General features: G+C 47.9%; 1 gene segment (V, D, J or C); it reads right to left on the reverse strand.

Annotated features, from left to right (window-relative positions):
* Nucleotides 1-9,623: 9,623 nt before the first annotated feature.
* LOC142359079 (immunoglobulin heavy variable 3-23-like) lies at nucleotides 9,624-10,364 on the reverse strand. The segment is given in 2 exon segments: nucleotides 9,624-10,195; nucleotides 10,291-10,364. Coding segments are annotated over 2 exon segments (624 nt in total).
* Nucleotides 10,365-10,569: the final 205 nt, after the last annotated feature.

A 10,569-nucleotide genomic window follows, 5' to 3' on the forward strand; every position in this document is an offset into this window, starting at 1 on the left:
ATTATCCCCAGATTTGGGTCGAAATTTTTTCCCAGGATTTGGCCCCCCCGGGAGCGGAGCGGAGCCCCCGGCGACGTTTTTGTCACCGCTCGCAGCGCCGTGTCAGCCCAACCAGTATAACCAGTACCCACGGTGAGACGGGGGGGGACAAAAACCCCCCGCGCAGCCCCTCCCCCGCGGGGACGCGCGCCCCAGCGCCCGCGGCCTCTGCTCCGCCCGCCCGCGCCCCAGAAAGCCCCCAGGGAGGAAACCCCGTCCCCCCCAGATTGACCGGGGACCCCAAGTGGAAAGCATGAAAGCGTCCTCGGGAATTAATCAGAAAAGAGAAAAAATTGAGAAGAAAGGGGAAAATGTGACGAGAAGAGAAAAAAAATTGATGAGAAGGGGGAAAAATTGATGAAAAGGAGGAAAAATTGATGAGAAAGGGGAAAAAATTAGGACAAGGGGGGAAAATCAATGAGAAAGGGAAAAAATTGAGGAGAAAAGGAAAAAATAGAGGAGAAGGGGGAAAAATTGACGGGAAGGGAGAAAAAATTGAGGAGAAATGGGAAAACATTCATGAAAAGGGGAAAAAATTGAGAAGAAAGGGGAAAAAATGAGGAGAAATGGGAAAAAAATGAGGAGAAATGGGAAAAAATCGACGAGAAGGGGGAAAAAATTGATGAGAAGGGGGAAAAAATTCACGAGAAGGGGAAAAAATTGAGGAGCAGGTCAAAAAACTGACGAGAAGGGGAAAAAGTAGATGAGAAGGGGGAAAAAATCTACGAGAAGGGAGAAAAAATTGATGAGAAACGGGAAAATATTCACGAGAAGGGGAAAAAATTGATGAGATAGGGGAAATTTTAGGATAAGGGGAAAAATTGATGAGAAGGGGGAAAAATCAATGAGAAAGAGAAAAAGATTGATGAGAAAAGGAAAAAAATTGAGGAGAAGGGGGAAAAATTGACGGGAAGGGAGAAAAAATTGAGGAGAAATGGGAAAACATTCATGAAAAGGGGAAAAAATTGAGAAGAAAGGGGAAAAAAATGAGGAGAAATGGGAAAAAATCGACGAGAAGCAGGAAAAAATTGATGAGAAGGGGGAAAAAATTCACGAGAAGGGGAAAAAATTGAGGAGCAGGTCAAAAAACTGACGAGAAGGGGAAAAAGTAGATGAGAAGGGGGAAAAAATCTACGAGAAGGGAGAAAAATTGATGAGAAACGGGAAAATATTCACGAGAAGGGGAAAAAATTGAGGAGAAAGGGGAAATTTTAGGATAAGGGGAAAACTTGATGAGAAGGGGAAAAAATTTAGGACAAGGGGAAAAATCAGTGAGAAATGGAAAAAAGATTGATGAGAAAAGGAAAAAAATTGAGGAGAAGGGGGAAAAATTGACGGGAAGGGAGAAAAAATTGAGGAGAAATGGGAAAATATTCATGAAAAAGGGAAAAAATTGAGGAGAAAGGGGAAAAAATGAGGAGAAATGGGAAAAAATCGACGAGAAGGGGGAAAAAATTGACGAGAAGGGGAAAAATTTAGGATAAGGGGAAAAATTTATGAGAAGGGGGAAAATAAATGAGAAAGGGAAAAAATTGATGAGAAAAGGAAAAAAATTGAGGAGAAGGGGAAAAAAATTGACGGGAAGGGAGAAAAAGTTGAGGAGAAATGGGAAAAAAATGAGGAGAAATGGGAAAAAATCGACGAGAAGGGGAAAAAATTGACGAGAAGGGGAAAAAATTGAGGAGAAAGGGAAAAAAATTAGGATAAGGGGGAAAAATCAATGAGAAGGGGAAAAAATTGATGAGAAAAGGAAAAAAATTGAGGACAAGGGGAAAAAATTGAGGAGAAGGGGAAAAAATTGAGGAGAAGGGAAAAAATTCAGGAGAAGAGGAAAAATTGATGAGAAGGGTGAAAAAATTTAGGACAAGGGGGAAAAATCAATGAGAAAGGGAAAAAATTGATGAGAAAAGGAAAAAAATTGAGGAGAAGGGGGAAAAATTGAGGAGAAATGGGAAAAAATTGAGGAGAAGGGGGGAAAAATCGAGGAGAAGGGGGAAAAAATTGAGGAGAAAGGGGAAAAAATTTAGGACAAGGGGGAAAAATCAATGAGAAAGGGAAAAAATTGATGAGAAAAGGAAAAAAATTGAGAAGGGGCAAAAATTGAGGAGAAGGGGGAAAAAATCGAGGAGAAGGGGGAAAAAATCGAGGAGAAGGGGGAAAAAATTGTCGAGAAAGGGCAAAAAATTGAGGAGAAAGGGGAAAAAATGACGAGAAGGGAAAAAATTGAGGAGCAAGGGGAAAAAAATTCCCGTCCCCCGGGAAAGGGCCCCCCGGGAGGGGGCGGAGCCCCCGCCGGCGTTTTTGTCACCGCCCGCGTCACCGTGTCAGCAGCGTAACCACCAGCAGCACCACGGTGACGCGGGGCGGCACAAAAACCCCCCACGCAGCCCCTTCCCCACGGGGACGCGCGCCCCAGCGCCCGCGGCCTCGGCTCCGCCCGCCCGCGCCCCAGGAAGCCCCCGGGGAGGAAACCCCGTCCCCCCCAGATTGACCGGGGAACCCAAGCGGAAAGAGCGAACGCGTCCTCGGGAATTAATCGGAAAACAGAAAAAATTGAGAAGAAAGGGGAAAATATGACGAGAAGGGAAAAAAATTGATGAGAAGGGGGAAAAATTGATGAAAAGGAGGAAAAATTGATGAGAAAGGGGAAAAAAATTAGGACAAGGGGGAAAAATCAATGAGAAAGAGAAAAATATTGATGAGAAAAGGAAAAAAATTGAGGAGAAGGGGAAAAAAATTGATGGGAAGGGAGAAAAAATTGAGGAGAAATGGGAAAAAATGAGGAGAAATGGGAAAAAATCGACGAGAAGGGGGAAAAAATTCACGATAAGGGGAAATAATTGAGGAGAAATGGGAAAAAATGAGGAGAAATGGGAAAAAATCGACGAGAAGGGGGAAAAAATTCACGATAAGGGGAAAAAATTGAGGAGAAAGGGGAAAAAATTTAGGACAAGGGGGAAAAATCAATGAGAAAGGGAAGAAATTGATGAGAAAAGGAAAAAAATTGAGGAGAAGGGGGAAAAATTGAGGAGAAATTGGAAAAATCGAGGAGAAATTGGAAAAATCGAGGAGAAGTGGGAAAAAATTGACGAGAAGGGGAAAAAATTGAGGAGAAGGGGGGAAAAATTTAGGACAAGGGGGAAAAATCAATGAGAAAGGGAAGAAATTGATGAGAAAAGGAAAAAAATTGAGGAGAAGGGGGAAAAATTGAGGAGAAATGGGAAAAAATCGAGGAGAAGGGGGAAAAAATTGTCGAGAAAGGGCAAAAAATTGAGGAGAAAGGGGAAAAAATGATGAGAAGGGAAAAAATTGAGGAGCAAGGGGAAAAAAATTCCCGTCCCCCGGGAAAGGGCCCCCCGGGAGGGGGCGGAGCCCCCGCCAGCGTTTTTGTCACCGCCCGCGTCACCGTGATGATAATAATAACCCCAACCAGTATAACCAGTACCCACGGTGACGCGGGGCGGCACAAAAACCCCCCACGCAGCCCCTCCCCCACGGGGACGCGCGCCCCAGCGCCCGCGGCCTCGGCTCCGCCCGCCCGCACCCCAGGAAGCCCCCGGGGAGGAAACCCCGTCCCCCCCAGATTGACCGGGGAACCCAAGCGGAAAGCGCGAACGCTTTTTGACAAGAAAAGGAAAAAAATTGAGGAGAAGGGGGTAAAAAATCGATGAAAAGGGGGAAAAAATTGAGGAGAGGGGAAAAAATCGATGAGAAGGGAGGAAAATCGACGAGAAGGGGGGAAAAATTGAAGAGAAATGGGAAAAATATTCACGAGAAGGGGGAAAAATCGGTGAGAAGGGGGAAAAATTGAGGAGAAAGGGGAAAAAATTGATGAGAAGGGGGAAAAAATCGATAAGAAGAATGAAAAAATTGACGAGGAGGAGGAAAAAATTGAGGAGAAGGGGTAAAAAATTGTCGAGAAGGAAGAAAAAATTGACAAGAAGGGGGAAAAACTTGAGAAATGAGAAAAAATTGACAAGAAGGGGGAAAATTGAGGAGAAAGGGGAAAAAATTGATGAGAAAGGGGAAAAAATCGATAAGAAGAATGAAAAAATTGACAAGAAGGAGGAAAAAATTGAGGAGAAGGGGTAAAAAATTGAGGAGAATGTGGGAAAAAGTGAGGAGAAGGGAGAAACGTCAACGAGAAAGGGGAAAATTGAGGAGCAAGGGGAAAAAATCGACGAGAAGAAGGAAAAAATGGACAAGAAGGAGGAAAAAATTGAGGAGAAAGGGTACAAAATTGATGAGGAAGAAGAAAAAAATTCAGGAGAAGGGAAAAATTGACGAGAAGGGGAAAAATTCAGTGAAAAAGGGAAAAAATGATGAGAAAGGGCAAAAAATTTACAAGAAAGGGAAAAAAATTGAGGAGAAGGGGGAAAAATTGATGAGAAGGGGAAATAATTGAGGAGAAAGGGGAAAAATCGAATAGAAGAGGGAAAAAATTACGAGGGGGAAAAATTGACGAGAAAAGGGAAAAAATTGGTGAGAAAGGGGTAAAAAATTGATGAGAAAGGGTAAAAAATTGAGGAAAAGGTGGAAAAATTGGCTGAGAAGGGGTAAAAAATTGATGAGAAGGGGGAAAAATTGAGGAGAAGGGGGAAAATTTAGGAGAAAGGGGAAAAAATTGAGGAGAAAGGGTAAAAAATTGAGGAGAAGGGGAAAAAATCAATGAGAAAGGGTAAAAAATTGAGAAGAAGGGGGAAAATTGATAAGAAAGGGGAAAAAATTGAGGAGAAGGGGGAAAAATGGACAAGAAGGGGAAAAATCAAATAGAAGAGGGAAAAAATGAGGAGAAGGGGGAAAAATTGATGAGAAAGGGGAAAAAATTGATGTAAAGGGGTAAAAAATTGGTGAGAGGGTAAAAAATTGAGGAAAAGGTGTAAAAAATTGACGAGAAGGGGTAAAAAATTGTGGAAAAGGTGGAAAAAATTGATGAGAAGGGGTAAAAAATTGAGGAGAAGGGGGAAAAATTGAGGAGAAAGGGGGGAACAATTGATGACAAAAGGGGAAAAATTGACGATAAAAGGTAAAAATTTGAGGAGAAAGGGGAAGAAATTGACAAGAAAGGGTAAAAGATTGAGGAGAAAGGGGAAAAAATTGGCCAGACGGTTGAAAAAATTGGCGAGAAAGGGGTAAAAAATTGAGAAGGAGGAAAAAATCGATAAGAAAGGGGAAAAAATTGAGAAGAAAGGGGAAAAAATGGCACTAATTCGGAAAATTGTGATTTGGTGCGGGAGGGGGCGGGGAGGGGCAGAGGGCGCAGCTGGGGGTTGGTCCCCCGGGAGGGGGCGGAGCCCCCGCCGGCGTTTTTGTCACCGCCCGCGTCACTGTGATGATAATAATAACCCCAACCAGTATAACCAGTACCCACGGTGACGCGGGGCGGCACAAAAACCCCCCGCGCAGCCCCTCCCCCACGGGGACGCGCGCCCCAGCGCCCGCGGCCTCGGCTCCGCCCGCCCGTGCCCCAGGAAGCCCCCGGGGAGGAAACCCCGCCCCCCGCCGGAAAAATGACCCCGGAGACCCCCGGAGAGGCGGAAAAGCGACCGGGAAAGGCGGAGAAATGGGGGCAAAATATTTCAAATTTTGACGGCAAAGTATCCCAAATTTGGGGGCAAAATATGCCAAATTTGAGGGAAAAATATCCCCATTTGGGGGGAAAAATATCCCAAATTTGGGGGAAAAATATCCCAAATCTGGGGGCAAATTGTCAAAATTTTGAGGGCAAAATATCCCAATTCTGGTGGCAAATTATCCCAATTTTAGGGAAAATATCCCAATTTTGGGGGAAAAATATCCCAATTTTGGAGGCAAAAAATCCCAAATCTGGGGGCAAATTGTCAAAATTTTGAGGGCAAAATATCCCAATTCTGGTGGCAAATTATCCCAATTTTAGGGAAAATATCCCAATTTTGGGGGAAAAATATCCCAATTTTGGAGGCAAAATATCCCAAATCTGGGGGCAAATTGTCAAAATTTTGAGGGCAAAATATCCCAATTCTGGGGGCAAATTATCCCAATTTTAGGGAAAATATCCCAATTTTGGGGGAAAAATATCCCAATTTTGGAGGCAAAATATCCCAAATCTGGGGGCAAACTGTCAAAATTTTGAGGGCAAAATATCCCAATTCTGGGGGAAAATTATCCCAATTTTAGGGAAAATATCCCAATTTTGGGACAAAATCTCCCCAATTCTGGGGCAAAATATCCAATTTTGGGGACAAAATATTCCAATTTGGGGGGCAAAATATCCCAATTTTGACAGCAAATTATCCCAGTTTTGGAGGCAAATTATCCCAGTTTTGAGGCAGAATATTCCCATTTTTGAGGGCAAAATATCCCAATTTTGGGGGCAAAATATCTCAGTTCTGGGGGCAAAATATCCCAATTTTGGGGGGCAAAATATCCCAAATTTTGGGGGCAAATTATCCAGATTTTGAGGGGCAAAATATCCCCAGTTTTGGAAGCAGAATATCCCAATTTTGGGGTCAAAATATCTTAACTTTGGGGGCATAATATCCCAATTTTGGGGTAAATTGTCCCCAACTTTCTGGGCAAAATATCCCCAAATTTGGGAGCAAAATATCCCCAATTTTCAGGGCAAATTATCCCCACTTCTGGGGGCAGAATATCCCAATTTTGGAGTCAAAATATCTCCAATTTTGAGGACCAAATATCCCATATCTGGGAGCAAAATATCCCAAATTTTGGGGGCAAATTATCCAAATTTTGAGGGCAAAATATCCCAATTTTGGGGCAAAATAACCCAAATTTTGTGGCAAACTATCCTAATTTGGGGGGTGAATTATCCAAATTTTGGGGGTAAAATATCCCAATTTTAGGGGGAAAATATCCCAGTTTTAGGGGGAAAATATCCACATTTGGGGGAAAAATATCCACATATGGGGGGGAAAATATCCAAACATGGGGTAAAATATCCAAATTTGGGGGGGCAAATTATGCAAATTTGGGGGGCCAAATTATCCAAATTTTGGGAGCGAAATATCCCACTTTTGGCGGCAAAATAACCCAAATTTTGTGGCAAAATATCCCAATTTTGGGGCTGCAATATCACAATTTTGGGGGCAAATTATCCAAATTTTGGGGACAAAATATCCCAATTTTGGTGGCAAAATATCCCAGTTCTGGGGCAAAATATCCATAATTCTGGAGGCAAAACAACCACAATTTTGGGGATAAAATATATAAATTTTGGGGCAAAATATCCAAATTTTGGGGCAAAATATCCAAATTTTGGGGTTGAAATATCCTAATTCTGAGGGCAAAATATCCCCAATTTTGAGAGTCAAATATCCCAATTCTGGGGGCAAAATATCCCAATTTTGGGGGTAAAATGTCCCAATTTTGAGGGCAAAATAACCCAATTTGGGGGGCAAAACATCCCAATTTTGGGGCAAAAATTCTCCAATTCTGGGGGCAAAATGTCCCAATTTTGGGGCAAAATATCCTGATTTTGGGGCCAAAACATCCCCAAGACCCAAAGTGTCCCTTGGGATGGGTCAAAACTTGGCCAGAAGACCCCAGCCACGCCCAGATGTGGGTCAAGAGTCGCCCAAAGACCCAAAGCATCTCCAGGTTGGGGTCAACCGTGGTCCAGGAGGCCAAGCGTGGCCAGATCTGCGTCCACTGGTGGATCTCCAGGTTCTGGTCTCCACCAAGGACACTTGGGTGCCCCGTGAGGGTCCGGCCTCCGTCCTAAAGGTCTCAACCTCCTCACAAGGGGCTTGGGTGGCCTTCAGAGGGTCTTCTCCTCTTTACAAGGGTGCTTAGGTGGCCTCCAAAGGGTCTTGGGCACCATACAAGGGTCTCTTCCTCCATATAGGTGGGCTTGGGTGGTCTCCAAAGGTTCTTGGGCATCATACAAGGGTGCTTAGGTGTCAATCAAAGTGTCTGGTCTTCACCCAAAGGGTCTCCTCCTCCATGTAAGGGTCTTTGGGTGCCCTTCAAAGGGTCTGAGCTCCATCCATAGGGTCTCCTCCTCCATCTAAGGGTCTTTGGGTGCCCTTCGAAGGGTCTGGGCTTCACCCAAAGGTTCTCCTCCTCCATACATGGGTCTTTGGGTGCCCTTCAAGGGGTCTGGGCTCCATCCCAGGTGTCTCCTCCTCCATCTAAGGGGCTTTGGGTGCCCTTCAAAGGGTCTCCTCCTCCATGCAAGAGTGCTTAGGTGGCCTTCAAAGTCTTTGAGCTCCACCCAAAGGGTCTCAACCTCCCTGCAAGGGTGCTGAGATGGCCTTCAAAGGGTCTCCTCCTCCATCTAAGGGTGCTTAGGTGGCCTCCAGAGGGTCTCCTCCTCCATCTAAAGGTCTTTGGGTGCCCTTCAAGGGGAGTGGGCTCCACCCAAAGGTTCTCCTCCTCCATAGAAGGGTCTTTGAGTGCCCTCCGAACGGTCTGAGCTCCATCCCAAGTGTCTCCTCCTCCATCTAAGGGGCTTTGGGTGCCCTTCGAAGGGTCTCCTCCTCCATGCAAGAGTGCTTAGGTGGCCTTCAAAGTGTTTGAGCTCCACCCAAAGGGTCTCAACCTCCCTGCAAGGGTGCTGAGATGGCCTTCGAAGGGTCTGCTCCTTCATCTAAGGGTGCTTAGGTGGCCTCTAGAGGGTCTCCTCCTTCATACAAGGCTCTTTGGGTGCCCTTCAAGGGGTCTGGGCTCCACCCAAAGGTTCTCCTCCTCCATAGAAGGGTCTTTGGGTGCCCTCCGAACGGTCTGAGCTCCATCCCAAGTGTCTCCTCCTCCATCTAAGGGTCTTTGGGTGCCCTTTGAAGAGTCTCCTCCTCCATGCAAGAGTGCTTAGGTGGCCTTCAAAGTGTTTGAGCTCCACCCAAAGGGTCTCAACCTCCCTGCAAGGGTGCTGAGATGGCCTTCAAAGGGTCTCCTCCTCCATCTAAGGGTGCTTAGGTGGCCTCCAGAGGGTCTCCTCCTTCATAAAAGGCTCTTTAGGTGCCCTTCAAGGGGAGTGGGCTCCACCCAAAGGTTCTCCTCCTCCATAGAAGGGTCTTTGGGTGCCCTCCGAAGGGTCTGAGCTCCATCCCAAGTGTCTCCTCCTCCATCTAAGGGTCTTTGGGTGCCCTTTGAAGAGTCTCCTCCTCCATGTAAGAGTGCTTAGGTGGCCTTCAAAGTGTTTGAGCTCCACCCAAAGGGTCTCAACCTCCTTGCAAGGGTGCTGAGATGGCCTTCAAAGGGTCTCCTCCTCCATCTAAGGGTGCTTAGGTGGCCTCCAGAGGGTCTCCTCCTTCATAAAAGGCTCTTTAGGTGCCCTTCAAGGGGTCTGGGCTTCACCCAAAGGTTCTCCTCCTCCATAGAAGGGTCTTTGGGTGCCCTCCGAAGGGTCTGGGCTCCATCCCAAGTGTCTCCTCCTCCATCTAAGGGTCTTTGGGTGCCCTTTGAAGGGTCTCCTCCTCCATACATGGGTCTTTGGGTGCCCTTCAAGGGGTCTGGGCTCCATCCCAGGTGTCTCCTCCTCCATCTAAGGGTCTTTGGGTGCCCTTTGAAGGGTCTCCTCCTCCATACATGGGTCTTTGGGTGCCCTTCAAGGGGTCTGGGCTCCATCCCAAGTGTCTCCTCCTCCATCAAAGTGTGCTTAGGTGGTCTTCAAAGGGTTTGAGCTCCACCCCAAGGTTCTCCTTCTCCACCCAAGGCTCTCTGGGCACCCTCCGAAGGCTCTTGGGCGCCTCGCAACGCCCCGTTCTCCACGACGCGCCCGGTCGCACCACCACCCAAGCGCGCCGAAGCATCAAGCACCACCGCCCTCCACCTCCCATGGGACAACCCGTCCACGTGAGGGCGAGGAGAAGGTTTTTCCACCAGCCACCCACCGGGTGGGCGCCACCGTGAGCACCTCGGGCGCAGAAGTAGGTGGCCGTGTCGTCGGCGCTGAGGCCGTTCATCTGCAGCGTCACCGTGCCCTGCGAGTTGTCCCTGGAGATGGTGGAGCGGCCTTTGACCGCCGACCCGTAGTAGGTGCCACCACCGCTGGTGATACCCGCGACCCACTCGGGTGCCGTCCCGGGCGCCTGTCGCACCCACTCCATGGCGTAGCTGGTGAGGATGAAGCCGGAGGTCCTGCAGATGAGGGTCATGGAGCCACCAGGCGTCTGGAGGCCACCTCCGGACTCGACCAGCTGCACGGCCGCCCGCAGCCCTGGGGACACAGAAAGTCCACGGTGGAGTCGCCCGGTGGCGGCGTCGCCCCCCGGGTCCGCGCCCGGGGTGGGGGTCGGCCGGGCCGGGTCCTACCTGGCAGGGCGGCGAGGAGGAGGAGGAAGATGGAGGCCAAGCGGGCGCCCATGGTGGAGGAGAAGGTTGGGAGGGGAAGAGCGGGGATGTGGCACCATGGAGCGGCCGGCGGGGTTATAAAGGCGATGGGTGCCGGGGGGCGGGGCCTGGGGGGGTGCTGGGGGGCGGGGTTGAGCTGGGTGGGCGGGGTTGAGTTGAGGGGGTGGGGTCGGGTTGGGTGGGCGGGGCTGAGTTGGGTGGGAGGGGTTGGATTGGGTGCCGGGGGTTGGATCGGAGGTG

This window comes from Opisthocomus hoazin, unplaced genomic scaffold (assembly GCF_030867145.1).
Source record: "Opisthocomus hoazin isolate bOpiHoa1 unplaced genomic scaffold, bOpiHoa1.hap1 HAP1_SCAFFOLD_162, whole genome shotgun sequence".
Taxonomy (NCBI): Eukaryota; Metazoa; Chordata; class Aves; order Opisthocomiformes; family Opisthocomidae; genus Opisthocomus; species Opisthocomus hoazin.